The 21,490-nt window shown below is 38.7% G+C and overlaps 1 protein-coding gene across 3 annotated transcripts in view; it reads left to right on the forward strand.

Annotated features, from left to right (window-relative positions):
• The window catches only part of SLC44A1 (solute carrier family 44 member 1), a 67,131-nt gene that overhangs the window by 21,293 nt on the left and 24,348 nt on the right, over positions 1-21,490 (forward strand). For all 3 annotated transcript variants that reach the window (XM_065661984.1, XM_065661985.1, XM_065661983.1), the window contains exons 4-6: positions 6,556-6,692; positions 16,690-16,783; positions 21,109-21,278. In XM_065661984.1, coding sequence (XP_065518056.1) covers positions 6,556-6,692; positions 16,690-16,783; positions 21,109-21,278 — 401 coding nt within the window. The remainder of the gene's footprint in view (positions 1-6,555; positions 6,693-16,689; positions 16,784-21,108; positions 21,279-21,490) is intronic.

The raw sequence follows: 21,490 nt of genomic DNA on the forward strand, positions 1-21,490 counted from the left end.
ATAAAATTGTCATTCTTGTGTTGTGAAAGAACATAAAAAAATCTAAAATTTTAAACTTAGAAAGAAACGGTGTCTGAGGTGTGAAGGTGGAGAAACTCAGATGCCATATTGAAATATAACAGTTCATAGTGTCTCCTACATGCGACAGAAATCAGGCCATCATGAGGAGAAATATTTCCCACTGCTAAGTGATTTCTTCTTGTAAAGAGAAGGTAAAAAGACAGCGAATGAAAATAGAGACCATTTTAAACACAGTTAATAGAGCCTGTTGCTTATCAAAGTCTTAATAAGGTTCTAAAGGATTATGTTTTTCTAATAAAGGTATCATGGCTGGAGGCATGACCTAAGCAAATAAATAAATACACCCATATGGGATTTAATCATCTCTGTTTGATTGAGAGAGAAAACTTTCTACCAATGCAGATTATTATGTAACTGTTCACAGTGAAGTGCCTGGTACAGTCCAGAATACCTGCTTTGGAAGAGGCCAGTTCTTATGTAAACAAGGGATCCTTCTCACTCTCACACCCTATAGTATTTTTTGCTTCCTCAGCAATTTCTCTGCAAAAACTTATTTGCTTTGCATCTGTCTCTAGCAGATGGAGTTCCTGCAGTGTCTGACGTCCAGTTCATGGGAGTATTTAATGCTATTCTATCGAAGTATTTTTGAGGCAGGCTGTAAAAATAAACTCTTCTTCTTGCCTCTGCATTTCAGTTTGTGTAGAGAAAGAAAGGGCTTTAAGCTCTACATGTTCTGGAAGCATAAAGTTATTCTTATTTCATTCTGCTTGCAAGGTAATTTAGTCTTCATTTCCAAGGCAGAAAAGCTAAATCATCTGTAAAAATAACATTTTCTTCCTTGTAAACAACAGCAACCCACAGGCGCTGTAACGAGGAAGTGAAATGGATGTGGTCTGTGTGGATATGGAAATCTGGGTGGTAAGGTTGAAGAGCGGAGTCCTCACACGGATTTCATTTGGTCTGCGTGCATCAGTTACGCTGAAACCAGTGAGAAGAGATGTTGCAAAGGAGGATTTTACAGCCTGGTCTAAGGCATCTTTTTATTTTTACAGAGAAAACACAGTACAGCTTTAGTAGGCTGTCCTCTAGAGTGAGACACAGGATTATAGTCTAACTCTGGCAGTGAATTCTCATTAAGCCTGTTTGCTTCAAATAAGCTTCTTGCTTTTCAAATTCTGGCAGTAATACAGGGGTTAAAAATGACCTTTTATTTGCAAATAGATGATGACCGTAGCAGCCAAGTATAAATCCCTGAAATGCAAGTTCAAACTGAGTTTTTGATTACCAATACATTTCTGCTTGGACAGAATTCAGTTTATGCTGGTCACTCAAGTGTGAGAAGATGTGCATGTGCTGCTATAGGGAATCATTAAGGTGGAATTCTGTCTTAATAAATGCGTTTGAGTCAGGAGGATTTGTGGGGTTTAGGTATTGGCAAAATCCAGGAAGCATTTGCATCATGCATACAAAGAATTTGAGTGAAACTATTTGCCCTACCCATAATTTGTTTAAAGTGGGTGTGATCACTTAATTTACTTCTCCATTATTGTGATAAGATGCTTGTAGATCACAGCAAAGCTTATTCAGTAAAGTACTCATTTGCCTATAAAGAGATGCCTCAAAGGCTGACAGAAAATCAGTGACACTGGCAAATGTTAAGTGCACAAAGTACTTGAAGGTGAGATAGGCTTGTTCATATGATTTGCCATCGTGCTTCCAGAATCAAGGGGTAGTGTACAAAATGATGATGATTTGTCTTCCTGTTTTTGCAAGGAAAAAAGGAGACTGCTGTATTTTTCATGAGCATGAACAGGTAATAGGATGTTTGTCTAGTAAGCTACCAGGCAGAAGCCAAAATTGTTAATTTTATTTATTTATTTATTGATTGATTGATTAAAAAAAAACTCCAGGCTTTGCTAATTTCAAAATTACTGTTCCTTTATTGCAGAGATTCTTTTAACAAACCTTAATTTTCAAAAAAGTGAATTTTTAATATCAAAGAGTTACAGAACTGTAGAATGTTTCAGATTCAAAGGCACCTTTAAAGATTATCTAGCCTAACCACCCTGCTGTGGACAGGAACATCTTCAGCTATACCATGTTGCTTAAGGCCCTGTCCCACTTGGCTTTGAACTTGCCAGGGATGGGGCATCCACAGATTCCCTGGGCAGCCTGGTCCAGTGTTTCACCACCCTCATAATAAAGAATTTATTCCTTGTATCTGTTCTGAAGTGATCGTCCTCCTGTACTCAGCACTGGTGAGGCTGCACCTCGAATCCTGTATTCAGTTTTGAGCCCCTCACTACATGAAAGACATTGAGGTGCGGGAGTGGGTCCAGAGAAGGGCAATGAAACCAGGAAATTCCTAGAGAACTGGTCCTATTAAGGGCAGCTAAGGGAACTCGGATTGTTTTGTTTGGAGAAGAGAAGGCTCCGGGGGACTTTATTGCTCTCTCCAACCACCTAAAAGGAGGTTGTAGTGAGGTGGGTGTCAGATTATTCTCCCAGGTAACAGATGATAGGATGAAAGGAAATGGCCTCAAGTTGTGCCACGGGAGGGTTTAGATTGAGTATAGGGTTTAGACCGATTGAGGGCTTAGATTGGAGTAGAGGGGAAGAATTCACTTTCCTCAACTTCCTGATCACACTTCTGGTGATGCAGCCCAGCATATGGTTGGCTTTATGGGCTGTGAAAGCACACTGCTGGGTCATGTCCAGCTTTTCATCCACCAGTACCCCCAAGATCTCTGCAGAGGGATCTTCTCTTCAGAAAGATCTTCTCTGATACATCATAAATATGCATAAAGATGATTCCTAGGTTGTAAATCTGATATACTGAATTTCTTATAGCAAACAATTTTTTGTTTGCAGTGTGGGAACATGTCTAACAGTATGATTACTTTATTTACTTCAGTCTTTGCATTGCTCATCCAGGTTACTTTCTTGTCAACAAATTAGTCCGTTGTTAATTGTAAATAACTGAAATTGCAGCACAAGGCATGGAAGTACATTCTTCTAGTGGGAAACAAAATCTGCTTGGTGGTGACACAGTATAGAATTTTCCGCAGTAAAATCACTTACTTTCAGCAAGTAAGCTTTATAAACCGAAACCAAAATAACCGTTTCCCATGTAATACTGGTGCCTATCATTTTGATTCTTGTTTTAGCTGCTAGAAATTAGAAAAAAAAAAAAAACTACTTCTGTCTTCCTAGGCCATGGATTGAAGCTGTGGATTTGGTAGCTTGAATTTGCTTTGCAGCTGCCTTACTGCTGCCAGACCTGTCTCTGAACCATGTAATTCAGTGTTTGAATTACGTGTATTTGTTTAAGAGTATGCCAACACAGTATGCTTCTGACAAAACTCTGCATCACACTGTAGTTGCATTGTATTCCTAAATTTCTAGCTTTGGTTTAAAACTGCAGTGTTTGTTTTGCAAAATATTCTTAAGTTCTTCTGGCCAATAAAATTATACCTTAGCCCTTAAGTCTGAATCGCAATAGAGTTGGGGTGAATTCTAGCTTGTTAATGCTGACATTCCTGACTTGTTTTTTTAAGTTAATATGTGTTAAGGGATGTTTGGAGAAGCCTTCTGACCAGCCACTGGAACCCAGCCTGACCCATTCTGGGAGCCAGGGTTTCTGCCTGGGCTTGAGGAATGTGGATGGGCAGACACATAGGACACTGGTATGCCTGGTTACTAACCACAGCAACTGAAACAGCACTGCCTTCAGCAGCACCCACAAAACTTTCAAGCACAGCCAGCCATGTCCCCTCCTCCCTGTGGGCTGGCAGAGACAAGGTCATACACATGACACTCTCCAGGTTCACAAGCACACCTACATCTATGGATCCCCCAAGTACCAGTACTACCCTTCTGCTCACTCTGCACCCCTGCCTGAATCTCAGGCTCCCTTACTCCCCGCACTGGGTCCACCCTACTTGCAGCTGATCCAGCTTGGTGGTTACTAGCAAACACACACTCTCATCCCACAGGCATCCTGATATACTAGTACAGCCCCTCTGCCCACTTGACCCCTCTGCCTGGACCCAGAGCCTTCTGCTCACCAGCTAGTACATCTTGGAGTTGGCTGGTGAGTTACACATGAACACGCTGCTTTGGGGAAGGTGTGGATGCTCAGCCCCTGCCGATAGCTAGCACCACACAGGCTGTGACCCATTGCCCTGCTCCAGCCACCTGTGCTGAGTCCTTTTCCTCTGTAGCTGTTTTTTGGGGACACACACTGCTAGCTCCCCAGTGGGTGGTGGCCAAGACCACTCCCTGCCCCAGTCATTGGCAGTGAGACCCTATTCACTTTGGTAACAGACCCCACAGGTCTGGGACACCTAAACCACTGGTCTGACTTCAGTCGCTGGCACCAAATCTGTTATGCTGGTTCCCCAGTAGCTGGGACTTAGTCCTTGCAGTACTTGCGGCACCTGTGCACGTGGGCTAGTGACTGGAATTACACAACGTTAAGAAAGGATTTACTAAAAAAGACAGGGCAGACCAATAGACTGAGCAACATCAGCTGACACACAACTGTCCTCTTTTACACCTCTTTCTGTCTGCCCCATCCCCTTTCTTTCTGCCTGAATCCTGTCCCATGCACATTCCCTTAGCAGCTGGTACAGTCCCACTGACCCATCTTGTTTCCTCCATCCTTGGGTTTGTATCCTTGTCAGTTGCAAAGTCCTTTCCTGGGGTTTCTTGATAGCCCATCAATTACTGTGATGGACTGGCGTTTTTCCCCCCCCCCCTTATTTTTTATTAGCACTAAATGGTCAAGAGGTGTTTATGTTTTCAAGAGGCATGTCCCTCCTCTTTATCAGCATGGTTCTTAACCAGCTATTCTTATGCAAAGATAAGAATTCTCACACTCCACGTATCCTTGCCGGTTAGTTCTACTGGCCAGCTTTATTCCCATCACAACCTCCCTTACTACATGTCAGTCAGGTTTGATTCTGTAGGTTCTTATTTGTAGCTCCTTTGACCAGATACCCTCAAAGGAGCAGATGCTCTCCTTCCATGTACCCTTATGGTATGGAATAGCAACTGTAGGAACTTGCCCACATGAAGAGGAAGCTGTAACAGGAGTGTCTAGTTAATGTAAGTATTGTATTTCTTGGTATTAGTATTTTCCTTGATATAAAGGCGAACTGTGAAATTAGTGGCTTATTGCTCACATTCAGTTACTTTGGCTATGTCTGTGGACAGAAATTTTCATGTTTGCATTTGCTTCCTTAGACTTTTATGGAGTCCTGAGGTGTATAGTGTGTATTAAATAAAAAAAACCCCACAAATAGCACTGAATAGTTTTCATAGAGGTGTGGACAAGGAAAAACATATTTTAGGAATGAAAGTAGTCTATTGCCACATTGTATTTGATGCAGATGAAATGGGGTTTGATGGACTTCCAAAAAGTAAGACTGTCCTGTGTACTAATAATTCTTGTATACTGGAACTGGGTAATAGAAGAGTCTTTCTGTGTGGGAAAGTTACACAGCAATTAGTGTATAGACTGAAAGTGTTCAGGCATGACCTAAATGCATTCTGGGAACAGAAGGGATTTTTACTCATTACCGAATGAATTCCCATCATCTGGACTGCAAGAATAGAAATGGCATTTTATGTGGTGATTTAGTGTTTTTTCCTATAATGATGCTAGAAAATATGAGAAAAAGTATTTCAGTGCATAATACATCACCATATTTGTAGGAATTTGAAAAACTTGTTCAATTTCAGAATAGAAGAACATTCTGCATCTGTTTTATACCGTAAATGAACAGTACTGTAAGGTTAGCATTTGTGATAAAATGTGTAAAGCCAGAAGAAGATGTTAGCTAGGAAGCTATCACACCTATTTCATGTACTGGGTTTTTAAATGGCAGTGCCTCATCATGAAAAGTTAGCAAATAGAATCTCTTTAAAATATTGCACATGAGCATTATATAGTTCTACTTAAAATATCTGAACAATTTTTCTTTCAAAATAAGTGTTAAGTAATCTGCTCAGTCATGTGGTCCAGTAGTGTGGAAAATAAATCCAAACAAAAAAGCTGTTCTTAATTACTGGTGAAATGTGTATTCATTAAAATAGCCATGAACTTTATTCTTTTTGCAGTGTGAGTATAACCTTACGGGATTTGTTGAGTCTTTCTGGATAAAGTTGGAAATCTTGAAGTTCAGGGTTGGAATGGAGCTTGCTTTGTGAGTGTTTGGACTTGTATCTGTGAAGAGCCATGGGAAGTGCTGTTGGTTTTATGAGCAGCACCATGTGATTGGACTTGAATCTGATAGAGTTAAACATCCCTTCTTTGTGATCCAGAAGCATATAAATATTCATATATTTGAGGTGCATATGCAGAGTATGTGAATTCTTTTGACCCACACAATTATGACATTGAATTTCCTGTGTTTCTGGGTAGACTGAAGATTAGTCTTGGCTGAAGCCTTTAGCTTTAAATGAAATTGATTTTGTTCAGTGTAATTGTTAATTAAAATGTAAGTAAGTTACTTTTTTTTTCTTCTCTAGGTATGTGTTCTTCTTGGATCCATGCAACATTGATCTAGTACACCAGAAGATCAAGTCTCTTGCTTTGTGTGTGTCTGCTTGTCCAAGGAAAGAACTGAAAACTCTGGCTGATATTCAGAAATTTGCAGAAACTAATGGTATGCAAAAGCATATTCGTTTTTGGTTTTGTACGAGATACTATCATAGGATTAAAAAAAGACTTGTGCATTAGCTGAACTAAAAATGAAATATGTATTAAGAAATATCAGTAGAAATGATGTGATATTTTTATTAAGGTAAAACTTTAAGTCTTACAGTATAAATATGCTTCTGTTCTGTCAAGCCTTGTGCAGTTTTGAAAACTCATTGTTAAAACAGGAGTACAGTGTGTAACAAGAATTTGATGAGATGTCTGACTATACAGTATGTTTTCAACACCTACTGAAGTGTTCTGACATTGCTGCTTAACAGTAATGCTGTTGAAATGCCCTCATGTATATGGGGTTAGTGAGCAATGCTGCTATTGAACGGCGCTTGCTGCACAGAGTATGGCTGTGTATATGAAAATATTCCTGTTTTCATTCAGTGCTACGGTGCAGTTTCTGGAGTTTGTTTTGTTTTCTTACACTTTTTCAAAGAAGCATAAAGGAAACTAATGTTACTAACAAATAAGGTAAAATATCTTATCTCCCTAAACCCAGTAGTTTTTCTCTGTGGTAATAATACTGATCTTACTAGCTCATTTTAAATTTTAACACTGTATGGAATAAAATGCATGACAGTTAACCAACTTTCGGACATTCCAAAAGAAAGTAAAGATAACTTAATTTGAGGAAATTTCAGGGGGTATCAGCTATTTAAGTGAGTGTTTTGTCCTAAGCTTGCCTCCTTAATCTTTTAAAATGCTGCAGTAAGATTTCATAGCAAGATACTCAGGATCATAGAATCATAGAGTCATAGAATAGTTAGGGTTGGAAAGGACCTCAAGATAATCTAGTTCCAACCCCCCCGCCATGGGCAGGGACACCTCACACTAAACCATCTCACCCAAGAAACCATCTCACCCATCATCTTACCTAATGATGAGTCAGTCTGGGTGACCAAGTTCAAAGCAGTGAAACTGATTACTTTACGCAGAGGGAAAAAAGAAATGTTGATTTCTGTTCTGGTACAGGTTATGTGAGTACTTCTTATTTGAAAGCAGAGCGAGTTAAGTGGCCATACGATACTGTTAGTGCCCTTGTTCTCCCACTGTGTTGTGCCCTCACACCTGGGTGTCTGACAGCCTGAATCACGGAGCTGAACTATCATGTGGCATCACAGCATGAGTGGAGCTTCACAAACAGCTGTGCTGGCACTGTGCAGTGGGTGGTCTGAGAATGGGAGCTTCCTCACATGGTCTGTATGCTGTTGTCAAATATAAGCACCCAGTGAAACTAGCCAATATCTACAGTTTGTCTCTTTACCCCTTACCTGAGCATGCTGTGTTTTTCTTAACTAATGAGACCAGTTATTTGTTGGTGTGAAGTCAAGGTCATTAGTAGTGGTGTTTCTTAAGTACCCCTGGAAATAATGAAATGCAGTCATGCCTTGTTTTGCCACAAACATTGTTTCTGTGTTTGTAAGTCAAGCCTCTTCCTAACTGTGCCTGAAATATATTCATTATAGCCGTCTTTTAAAATACAACATACCCACTCTTCTTAAAACATGCCCCCGATTATCTGTCCTATCTGTATCTTCCTTTGTTTTAAAATGAAGGATATATATATTTTTTTATTAGTATCAGAGTTGTTTCAGTTACAGAAGTTTGGTCAAAAGTATAAAGCCAGGTGTTACAGCAGAACAGAATTGTTGATGAGTTCGATTCCTAATTTTCATTATATGATGTTCGGCTTATCAAAACAGGTTCTAAACCATATTGAACTCTGCTTTTATAGATGAACTGTATGTAAGACTGAAATCACACAGAAATATTGTCATCATGGCTATATTTCTGCTATGCAGATTCAAAAAAAGTGATGGTCTGCAGCAGGTTAACAGCTTAAGTATTGATCATTTTAAATATTGCATATGCATAGTAAATGTTTAAGCATGATTCAGTCTTGCAACAGAACAAGAACTGTACTTTAGCACCAAATCTATAGTACTCAGTGAACACCATCATTTTTCTGAGATCCACTTTGTAACTATGATAATGGGTTTAAATTAATTAATACTAGGATTATGTTTGGCGGTCTGTTTCGAGCGACCATAGACTCCACTGTGAAAAGGATAATGAGGAAGTCTCAGGACTTTGAGCATGACTGCACAGAGTTTAATTGCAATTTCAATGTTTTTGATGATATCTGGCTGGAATTCAGAGATCAGATGTCAAATTCTGAAGAAGGAGGAGGGCAAGACATACGTATTTGTTTTCTTGTGATAATGCTGAATTTCTCCAGGCTTGCAGCTTCTAACACTCAACAAGAAAAACACCTTCGTATTTTAAATACATGGGTAGAGAACACGGTCAACTCTTAATTTTGCTCTGCTGAGCCTTTCTGAAAACTTTAACCCTTCCTGCAGCCTGAAAATAGCAGTTGTGCTGGAGCTGGGCCCCGTGCATGTGCATTTGAAGAACCAGCCATTTTCACCTGGCTCACATGTTATACCTATAATCACCTTACTTGTCCATGCATCTTGGAATTCTTTCGTAAATTACTGCTTAAGAACCCTTCCATCCTAAAAAAATCATCTCTTGTGCCTCATCCTGTTAAGAGGTGATATGGTAAGTTCAAATGTTTTTCTGGTGTTTGTTTTGGTTTGTTTGTTTGTTTGTTTTTTTTTTTTAATCTAAACATCTTTATCAAAAAGATGTAACATAATGACATAAGCTACAATATCCTTATATTGATTAATGATTTTATCAATAGCCGATATGATCTTACAGCTAGCTTAGTATTTATGGTATATTTTCCAAAGTGGGACAGGCACTTGATTGCCTCTACACAACATGTCAGAACTGTTGGCCCCTAAGGTTCAGAGCAATTATGGCAGAGCTCTTACTGTGCAGTACAGCTTGTATTTTTCTGTAAGCAAGATTATAAATAAGCATTTAGGGCAGAGAAAATGCTTGCTTGAGGCGTGAAGATCATTTCATGACAAAGCATCATTTTGGCTTCCTGAATCAGTAATGATGTACTTGCTATTCTGCTGAAAATTGGGGAAAGGAGCTAATTTGGTGGATAACACAGCTGACATTTCAGGACAGTAACTTCACTCCCACTCCTACCCCTCTTGCTCTCCCACAGTCAGGTCCTGCATTTGTGGTACCTTTCTGTCTAAAGAGGAGGAGAAGTCCATCCCTCACAAAGCCTGGCTGGTTTTAAGAACGCATCTTAGCGTGCCCCTTTAACCTATTCAGAATAATTGGCACCCAGAAAGCTGGAAACCAAGTTGTAACCTTCTACAAAAGGAAGAAAAAGGGAAGGAAAAAGTTGTGCAGTTGACAGCTCAGATCTTCAGCCTGTGCAAAAGTGCAAGTTCTAAAATACAGGGATGTTCTGGCAACTTCTGGAGGAAGGAACAGAAAGGAGCAGTGTTGGCTAAGATCATGTTCTAATGCTGTTCTCGCACAGCCATGCTGATACTTAACTTTGTAGAACCATGCATTAGACACAACTGAGAACGTTGTATATTGTGAACTGGCTCTGGCTGGTCTCCCCAGGATTTTCTCATGCAGCAGAACACCTGAAGCAGGAAGTAATTGGGATTCAATGTTTTTGTTGGTCTTGGCACTTAAAAAAAATGTGTAATTTGAGTAATGTGAACTGAAAGCTTTTTCTAGAAATCAGACTGATGCTTCAAAATTTAGTGTCCATGACATATTGTGCTGCTGTTTTCAAGGGCTTGCAAAGGCATTTTGAAATATCCTTGAAGATATAATTTATATATGACTGTGCCAAATGAATAATGAAATGTCCTTATTAAAAAGAAACATTAAATATGTGGCCATAACTTCTGCTGTGTTTGATTCAGTGGTAACTATAGTTAGTGGTCATTGTGGGAACTAATATTCCTATCTGTTGTGTAGATGACTGGATACAGATTTAGGAACCTAAAATGAATTTTCTATTTTACAACATGTTGACAGGCATCTCAGTTGTTAGAATTCTGTAGCTGGGCCAGGCTATTTGAGGTCCAGGTGGATTTAGAGCCAGAAGTAAAGCTACATTAAGTCTGCTACAGAGTCTGACCTGAAAGAAATCAATAAAGGAAATCAGTCTGGGTAAGTCAGAGCAGGTCATCTCTGGGAGCTATGGGGAGGAACCGTGGGAAAACAAAAAGGATTTTTCTTTTGCCTGAAGATAATGACTTCTTCATGTGTAGTAATCAGAGTATGTCTTTGCAGTTACTGTTGGTACTCGCCTTAGATATAGCAGTTACATTGGTTGCTCTCAGCTTCTGTTGTTTTTCTTATGATCTCATTCCCCCGACATACTTTGTGTTTAGTGAAGTTGTGCTGGTTAAAACTTACACCTTTGCTTGTGACTTTCGTTATGGTGAATGAGATTTTGTGCTGCTAGTTCATTGGGCACCTGGGGATGTTAATTTTGAGTGTCATTTTTTGAACAGCTGTAGTAGAAGTACACTATAACTGGTTTTGAGATACAGAGTCACCCACTGCTACTTTGCCTTGTTACCAGAATTGCCTGTCAGGGTCTTGTGTTGGAAATGGATCCTGTAGTCAGAATTAAGTTGTTTTTACAACTAAAATTGGCTGCATGTGGAGTCCTCCAGAAATATTGTGTTGTATTATTGATTACATTAATAAGCCATTTGTAAAGGGGAGGAACAGTGAAGTAATAAATCTTGCTCAAGCTTCTAAATTATTTAGAATTACATGAAAAAAATCTGTTATCAATTGCAGTGGAATAAAATGTCAACTGGCAAGGAATGCCCCCAGAATGAAGGTATGGGAAACAACTATTATTATGCATTTAGTATTTTACTTTAAAATGCTTACTGCTGCTTGGGAAACAGATTGTGGCGCTACTGAGGATACAGCGAGAGGATTGAGTAGAAGCACAGCATTGTCTGAAAGCATGATGTTTATGAATTGTGAGGATAAAAAAATAGTGACTTTATTTTTGTGTAAACTTATGCTCTGTTGGCATCACAAAGGCTGTGTTGTGGTCCTTCCTTGGCAAAGTGTTTTCTTTTTAAGCTTATAGACATGCACACACATACACTGTATATTCCCTGTATGTGTACACATACTGAGAAGGGAAACAAGAATGATCACAAGACAAGATTCTTCTTCTCAGGAAGAGTAAGGTCATTAAAAGCAGGAACAGCCTAGAGAAGTTTAAAAAACACTATTCCTAGATCTCATAATCTGAGTAATCTGAAACCAGAGGTAAAAAATGAAACTACTAGGCATCAAAAGCTAGATTTTTGTTTTCCACACAAGTTATGGTTAATTTATGAAACTTGTTTGCATGAGGATATTTTGGATACTAAAAGATAAACGGATAGAATAGTAGTATTTGGCTGTTTAGTAGGAGGTTAGTACTCAGAGACATCCTTGATCTATAAGTGATGGGGAGGTAAGGATACAACACGGGAAACATCTGCTACTGGACAAGATGGAGTTTAAATTTGACTCCAGAAAAGCTGATTTTATTTAGCAGAGGAAGAGATATGAGTGGAGTTATGGGTAAATTAGTATTTGTTTTCAGCTTTCTGTACTGTTCGTTAGATTGTGGGATAGAGAGAAGATAGTCTGGTCTTTTTAATTAAAACTCAAAATGCATATATATATGAATTCTGACTCCAGGACTTTTTTACATATAGTCAGTTGTAACAGCAGGTGTGCTTAGCTGTCTCAGTGGTTCTCTTTGTGGTCTTCAATTCAGGAGTCAATTAAAGATCTAAGTACTGAGGTTTCATGCTGGATCTTTCTTGAAACATTCTTTCAGGCTCTGGAGAATACTTACTTTTACTTCAGTCTCACTTTTATTTATAAATGCAAGTTGTAATTTTTCCTGCTCTGTGGTACTCACTCTTTAAAAGAAGTGATTGTCTGTCTGCAACAGTTGTAAGTTTAGATATATTCAATCCTTTCTTTCCTTTAAAATGCACACTGTGCTTCTTGAAGGCACCAGTGGATAGATCTAGAAAATGAAGCTTATTTTCTTCAGTCACAACAAATATATCATATTAATCTAAGAAATCCTGGCTGCAAAGTCATTCTGTGCAAGTAGTGCTTGGCATCCTACCTGTTCAGTGGTTTTGGCGCTGGAATTTTCAGCATAATTCTTTACAGATACATGAACCAGTGTGTTAAGCTTACACATTTCTATGTCACATTGCTAGTCCATATTATGCTAATATAATATGCAATTATTAGTAGTGTACCAAGTTGTCTCATTGTATGAAACTTTTTGAGCTGATAAAGTTTGACAGGTAGATTTGAGGCAAGCTCTGCAGTGAGAAAGGTAGAGAAAAGGAAAGAATTTCATCCTTTTGAGAGTCTGAGAGCCTTGTCCTTCCTGAATGCCAGTGAACTCCACCTCTGTCAATGTTCGGAAGTCAGTACCTCAACCCACCATACATTGCGTGGGTTAGTCAAGCATATAATCACCTGTGAGTCATGGATTCACAATGTTAGCTATGTTTTAATTGGTGAAACTTACTTCTACAACACCTAGAACCCCAGAGGAATTGCTACTGGGCTGTGAAAACAGAGAGGCCAGAAGCTGTGATTTAAACAGGCTCACTCTTGCTAGAATTTCTGCGCATTACTGTATCGGTGATTACCCGGAGTTCGATTCCTGTGTCAGAGGATTCATGTTACTGATGGACTAATAGGGTGTTGATTGAGAAGGAAAGAGAATGCTTAAAATTGAGATGCTGATTTATTTTTTTTTAACCATAATCTCTGCTTCATCTGGTCTTCTAGAAGTCAGTTACTCCACATACATGTACAGTACATACATTCTGTCAGTCAGACTCAGAACGGTGAGACCAAAAATGGAAAATCATACCAATTTCTATGGCAAACTGTGGTTTCTATTCTCTCAGGCTGTCCTTTGCCACATGCCTCTGAAAAGGGGTATGTGGAGCTGCTTGGAGCCATGCCTAACTTAAGCAGAATGTGCTACTGGTTTTGAAGCTGTCCCAGGTATCTCTTCATAGTTCTGTATTTTTCTGCTTAAATCCTTGACTCTGAATATGAGACCATGTTTCTAGATCTGAAAGTCCTTGGTTTAGTTTCTGCTAAGAGTGCCAATAGATGGGTAGGCACTGCTGAGCAGCTCAGAATGGAATCCAAAGCCCCTGGTGTGCTTTCCACCCGCTATCATTCAGACAGTATGAATGTCAGTGGTTTCCTCTGTGGGCTGGTCCTTTTAGTGGATGACTTAGGAAGTCTTAACCATTTTTCAAGCACTCATTTGGCTTATAAAACTCTACTACAAGTATTAGAGACATTGGAAGGTTTTCAGAATATAAAGAAATAAATATTTATGAGCATAGTAAAAAATTATCTTACCTAATTATGTAGGAGAAAAGGACAATTGAATCTCATGGGCATTATTTCAGCTATTGGGCTGATAGTTTATATAGATGCAGAGTAAATAATGTTCTTTGTCCAACAAGCCCCATGAAAGTATTTTTCTGCTTGGCTGGGAGTCTGAAGAAGCTCACTGTATGAAGTAGGCATCTGAAGGGAAAAGATCCAGAGGAGCCCCAAAAGCAGTTCTCAGACAAGAGAAGATAGCAACAGCCAGAGTCATCCAATGTTCTATTTCATGACAGGAGGAAACATGCCATTTTGTTCCAGAGGAACCTGGGAAGGTGTCTCTAGTTTCATGCACAGCCAGGGGCTTGTTGGGTTACCCTTGTTTGTAAGTCCTGCTTGAATAGCTTGTGACCTGTGTGTAGATCAAGATCTGGCATTTGCTTTTGCTTGAATTAGATTTAAGATCCAAACAGAAGGCCTAAAGATACACATTCTTGCAAAGAGCCTGAAACTTCTTCTGTGGCGATAGCAAATTCTACGTTTTTTGTCTTAGAATCATAGAATCGTTTGGGTTGGAAAGGACCTTTTAAGATCATCTGGTTCCAGCCCTCCTGCCGTGGGCAGGGACACCTCACACTAGACCACGTCTCCCAGAGTTACGTCCAGCCTGGCCTTGAACACTAGCAGGGATGGAGCATTTACCACTTCTTTGGGCAACCTGTTCCCATGCCTCACCACCTTCACAGTGAAGAACTTCTTTCTTCTATCTAACCTGAACTTCCTCTGTTTATGTTTAAACCTATTACCTGTTGTCCTGTCACTACACTCCTGGGCACAAGCTGGCTCCTGTTAGTTGACTGTTGATGGTCCTTGTAACTTAGCTTTTGTCCTGTGTTCAAAGCAAAATAAATTTAAATATCTGCAATATTCTTTTTCCTTCTGTTTTAGAGATAACCATGTGTCTCTCTCTCTACTGCTGCCCCTCCATCACTGTTGGAGTTGTTTGCAAATGAACTTTATCCAGAACGTTTCCATACCAAAAAATAGATTAAATTTTTTTGCAGCAGTATAGAGCCTATGGTCCGAAAAGAATAATACTTTTAGATACTACATTTACAACTACATTGTAGGGAAGGTAGTTTTGTCTGATGTTTGTCTGATGCCCTGTTTTTCCATAAGCATAAGGACTTCTATAAAAAGTGTAATTGAAATTGGAGTTAACATGTTTTACCTGATATCTTCTTTGCAGGAAATCTAATTTTCTTCAATGAAGTATTTGGTGGTTTTGACCTGCCCCCAAAAAACTAACTCATAGAAGTGGTATTTAAGTAATGTTCCAGAAACTGCATGTGATAGCTTGCATGAGGCAGCCTGCTCAGCTGCTCTGTGTCTTCTCTTTCGGTCTGTAAATAGAAGATAGCTCTTCATAGAGATAGCAGTGTGACAATGACAAACAAGATTTCTGCAAGTAATATTCTACAGTTTCTACACATAGTACTTCTGTTGGTGACACACAGGCCACAATAAGGTTGCGTGTCAAAAGTCTTGGTTTAATTTGAGTAAAAGTGTGTGTGTATTATCCAGCCAGTTTGTAGAAATCTCTGCTACAAAGAATTTCTAGAAAATAGACTTTCACGATGGAAATAATTCAATATTTATAGGGATTATCAAGATGTCCTTAGTTTAATGCATAGGAAAACAAAAAAAAGACACTAAAGGCTGTGTATCCAGACCCCTTGCACTGGGGAGTAAGCTATCTGTTGTCAAACAAGCTGGGAAGACACTCTTCTTTGGATAGGCAGCTTATACCATTGGAGGCTTTCTTCACTCTTCAATTTCTGAGAGACCGCTTCTCCAGTCTGGTTCGATGGTTGCTATATTGCTAGAAGCATTGTCTCAGATGCTCGGTATCTTGATCATAGACAAATGGAAAGAGATCTGTCTAGATAATGTAGTTCTATTAGGCAAGTGTCAGGTACTAAGGAAACCTTAAATTATGTTTAAATTTTGTTGTGGGCACCTTGGTCTTTATTGTACTGTATCAATTTGTTCAATGGAACAAACTCAGCTTCATTAAAAAGTCTGGACATCTACTGCAGAACTTATGTTATTTTTCAGTCAACTTTTTAACTTCAGCAGTTCGGTTCCTTTGTTCTTCTCCCTGAAATCTATAGAGCGGTTGTCTTCTGAAAACAGACATAAAAAAAAAAGCCAGCCCCCCAAAAATACCTCAAACCCCTTGAATGTTCTTTCTGTAATGAATATTGTCTTGTGCAATATTCATGCACTAAAAATTACCAAGAAAAAAAAGCGTGGTGGAGTAGCAGAGGAGGCTGACTTCTAAGTGCTTTATGTCCTTCTCTTTTACACTGCTTTGTTAATTAGCCTTTTCTACTCAAATACACAGATGTTGGAAGACCAAAGCTAGATGGAGAGTGTCATTCTGTTACAGTGAAGCCTGTGTTGGGTTTGATTCACTGTTCCATTACAGGAGGAACTGTAGCATAACTTTGTGGTAATAACATGAGGAGCTGCAGAATCAGGACCTGTATCAGTTGTAATACAATTTACAAAAAGCAGGAATATTTGATTTTTTTTCCCCATCTGTATATATATTCTTTTTCTTTTTTTTTTTTTTTCCCTCTCAACAGGATCCACTCTGTGTAGCTATGAACTACAGCCATCAGAATACACTACAGACCCAGCGGCCGCCAAGTTATGTCCTAAATACCCTGTTCCAGAGAGGTAATATTAACATCTTGTCTGATTGGGGGTGGAGGGAATAGAGATTTGTTTTGTTTGTGATAGCTCTTCAGAAAATATGCAGCACAGATTTAATCAGTCTGACAGGTGGATATTTTAGTGTATTATTGCCATATGTTTTTAAAAGGTTATGAAGGCAGCTCTTAAAGGAGAACCCAAAGTAGCCATTCGTTACTGAGAGTATTCAGCTGGTATCTTCAAGTTTTCTTTTATCTCATGAAACAGAGTTACTGTGCTGAGTATTAGCTGTTTTACTGCCTTTCACCCTATAGCAAGCAATGTCAGCAATGCAGATCAGAAACAATTATGGTGCACTTTGGATCTTTAGGAGGAAAAGGGATATGTTGACATGCAGCCCTCTGTAGTGTTAATTTCTTATACCTTACCTCAGCCAATAAAATTTAGCAAATTTCTTCATTTTGAATTCTTTCAGTCCCAAAATGACTCATTCGAGGATGGCCAAGTACCAAAAAAGAGGATTGTATTTTATAAACAGATTGACGTTTTTGTTTAAAATATTATATTAAGTGTTTGTGAAAAGTTTGTAGGCCCAGAAACTCTGCTAGCGGTGCTGCTTGAGCTGTGGAGATGACCATTGATGAGAAAAGGAGTGATCTGTTTGCTGTTGTGCATATTCTTCTGACAGTAATTCCACTCACTCAAGAGTAACCATAATGCATTTTCTCAAAGTTTAGCTTTTCAGGCACATCAGTAGTGGGTTGTAACTGCAGAGTCTTTTCCTGTGCAGTTTTCTGCTACATTTTTAATGTTATAATTGTGTCAGTTCTATAACCAGTGATTTTAAGTCTCTCTTGTATTCATTCTAGCCTCTGTAGTGAATAATGTTTTTATATTGTAGTGACAATAAGTAGCAGCTGGAATATTACTTTTTTTTTTTTTTACTTTTCTCCATAGCAGATTAATATTCCATGCAGCTAACCAGCTGTTAGAGCTGTAATACAAAACCAAATGAAAACTTCAGTGCCAGCTTGCATACTGAAAAGGCTTGTCAGTCTTAATTTTTGCCAGAATTGTAGTGACTTTTCTCACTGTGTGTTCCCATGTTATTCAATCTGAATGAATATAGCTTAATAAGAAAACAGGATAGAACAGTGTGTTGGAGCTCTAATGATACTATGGAAATTCCTTACAAAAGCTACCTCAGGAGTTATTTTTTAAAAGCCACTGTGTAGGTGGAATATTTCCCCTTTTTTATCTGGTATGAATAAAATGTACAGTATGTTTTAATATTTTTGAGATTGAAAAGTCTGAGCTTAATGCCTTCAGACAAAAAAAGCCAACATTGTATCTGTAAACCACACTGTTTTTCTGATTTTTATAGTTAAATTATTTTACTAAATTTGTGTAATTTGGAAGGGAAATTGAGTCTTGTGGAGTCAAACAAAAACCCAACTCTTGGTAAGCTGAGGCATTCAGGAAGAGCTTGCCTAACACTCCTCAGATTTGATCTATCAGAGGTACGAACCATCTGATTCCCACTGGGGCCATGGGATGGAGGTAGGGTATTTCGTGAGGACTGTTCCTTGATGATTTCTGTTTCATGACCAGGCTTCTTCACACCCTTCATTTGGGGCTCCACCTTTCAGTGGAGTCTGATCCTCCAGCTTCAAGCATCATGTCCAACTTCAACACAGCAGCACAGTCTAGGAAAGCAGCCAGCCATACATGTTTGTTACAGGAACTGTGCCTACTACATCTCAGCCTCAGTAAAGCATGACTCTTTAGAAGACCCTAAAGGAAAATGTGTCCAGCTTTTACCTGCAGCGTTTTTCTATCAGCCAGCTATGCTGAGCTATGCCAAGGGGCTGCCCTGTATAAAGAAATTACAAAGAGTAGCTAGCGGTGGCATTCTAACACAGTCCCCACACACAGGCTGCTGTAGATGCCCAGGTGTAGTAGTGAGAGGAGAGAGCTCTCCTCTGAAATCTAGTACTTGAACAATCAGATGGGTCTCTTAACATCACTTGAATATTGCTTTAAAAATACAATTTTTAACACCATCATAAAATACAATTTTTAACACCATCATCTGCTGGCTTGAACTTTACTAACTCTTGTCCATGATCAAGCATCATGTTGTTATTCTCAGAAACTTGTCATTCCCTTTCAGTATGTAATATACCAAGTTATAATCAAAAGGCCATATAGAATAGTGCAGGTCTACTATATTTTTTATTAAACAAGACACCTTACCTCACCTACTCAGTCAGAACTACTGAAATAGCAGCAGATCGCAGAAGGTGGATTCTCAGCAGTCCCATTTATACAGGAAAGATTGTAGGAATGACTAACCTCATTTTTTTTAACTAATTGTAGCAACGTTAGAAATTAATTACTGCACATGGAAATAGGTAATTTAAAATGTACAGTGAAATTGCTATAACTTAAGGGATGTTAAATGGGTAATATAAACCATGCAAAAAGCATGGTTTCTTCTTTTGGGATGTATTTTGAAACAGTATTTTGAACCCATTATTTACCCTTTCTAAAATGGATATTTTCATATTTGAATGTAGGAATGACAGTCCTTTGCCTACTCCCAGCTTAAAATTTGTTGCTGGTATTGACAACTTCTAAATAGTCTAGGCTTTGTGCAAAGTTGGAGCAGTTAACAAATAAACCTCTCAAATTTCAGTCTTTTCCAGTATAACTGCATATAATGAACTGCAGTATGCTACATATTCCAAAATAGGCTATGTTGTAAGAGGCTGAGAGGATACACGGGCCACCTTTTAAATAGGGCAGCCATCATTATGGATTTAATTTGGTTTTTAACAACTGTGACTAATTCACAGTTACTTTGCTGTGCTTAACTGCTGTTCTCATTACTACCCAAAAGTGTACTGTCAATATGAGCATCTCCAAATGCACTGACCTACTCAGCACAGTAAGTTTAAAACCATATCATGTAGGAACATCAGTCACTTCAGACAAAAAGTAGGATCTACTAGTTACCTAGCTGTGGCAGGTCATCGTAAGTTCTCCCAAATTCTAGACAGAATAATTACACACTAATGCTTTTCAGCATGCTGGGGTTTTTTTGTTTGTTTGTTTGTATTTTGTTTGTTTTTTTAACTTGCCCACAAAAAACAATGCATAAAAAGGGTGCATCTAGGGCAGCTGGTTTACTTACTATATGCTTAGAATGACAGAATTTTGGAAAGGCATGGGCTTAACAAATAGTTATTGAGTACAGAAAATTGCTGGTTTATAGGTCATTGCTGAATGGGGAAACTGCAAAAGATTATGTGCATTGCTGCTACAGTCCACTGAAATCTTTTAAGTTAGGATGATTGGGTAAGGTGAAACAAATACAGAGGTTAGAAGAAAAGTCTGACTTAATACAAGAGGTATTTCTTTCACTGGATCCGATTACAGGAAGGAACATGTAGTTCATGGACTGTGTCTAAAGTGTAATCGGGAAGATTGATCAAAAGATGCAATAGGCCACTTTGAGATCTGACATAGTTTATGAGCAAGAAAGGCAGTTACTTAATGGGAAACATTTGGAAAACAAAATTTCCCACTTTTCCAGGGAAGTTTTTGCTGTGTTGTATCTTCCTCTGATGGAGTTGATAACAGGTTCTGCTAAGCGTTCTGCAAAGTTTAATGCACAGCATTGGTATTTTTGAGGAGGATGCTTCCAAAACACTTCAGGAATAATGAAACAATATAGGCATCTTTGCATGTGTTGCAAAGAATGTAGTGCATAATTTTTACAAAGCTAATAACCCTGTAAACCCTGTGATTGTAATTTTCAATACAAGAGCAAGTTCAGAATGGAAAAAACTAAGAATAAATAGGTAAGTTTTGCTTGGCAGCAGTTGGAAGTGCTGATATATTTTAGCGTAGAATGTATGCTTGCAAGAAGAGTATTGTCATTCTGGGATTTCTTTTGCTGCAAATACGTATTCTATTCTATTCTAACATGAGTGAAAGGCATTGTTTCAGCTGCTGGTTCACCAACTGACACTCGATTGAGAGATGTTTAAGTGGAAATAGGAACATGTATTTTCTGAGCCTTGCCATTTAAGGGTGGGAGGGTAATAATTTCCTATTGGACTGTGCACGCCAGCCTCTCAGGGTCACTTGTAAGAACTGCATCACTTCTCATTATGATCATCCTCATTCCAGCAGCACTTGTGCATTCAACACATGGTTTCTGGTTATGATGTTATGAGGGTGGAGTGGTTGCATCTATTCACCTTTCATTTGTGTGTTGATGTGGCATTTATATTAAGTAGGAGTAATTTTTTTTTCTGATTTTTTTTTTCTTGTGTCACCAGTGCACCTATTCCATTCTTCCATCGCTGTGCTCCTGTGAACATTTCCTGCTATGCCAAGTTTGCAGAGGCCCTGATCACCTTTGTCAGTGACAGTAGTGTCTTACACAGGCTGATTAGTGGAGTTATGACCAGCAAAGAGATTATAATGGGACTTTGCTTGTTATCACTAGGTAATTGTTTTTCTCATTACTAGCTATTTCTTAGTACTGCATTAGGAGATTGTTAACACCCTCTACCCACAATATGAGAAAGCAACATGAATTATAGCAATAAGCCCTTTAAAAAAATTGTTCAGAATGCTTTTTAAAAATTTTATTTGACAGCTGTGTAACTTACTCAGAAGCAGTCTATGTATGCATTCCTGTTTTTATTCCACTTGCAC

Source organism: Lathamus discolor, chromosome Z, assembly GCF_037157495.1.
Source record: "Lathamus discolor isolate bLatDis1 chromosome Z, bLatDis1.hap1, whole genome shotgun sequence".
NCBI classification, from domain to species: Eukaryota; Metazoa; Chordata; class Aves; order Psittaciformes; family Psittacidae; genus Lathamus; species Lathamus discolor.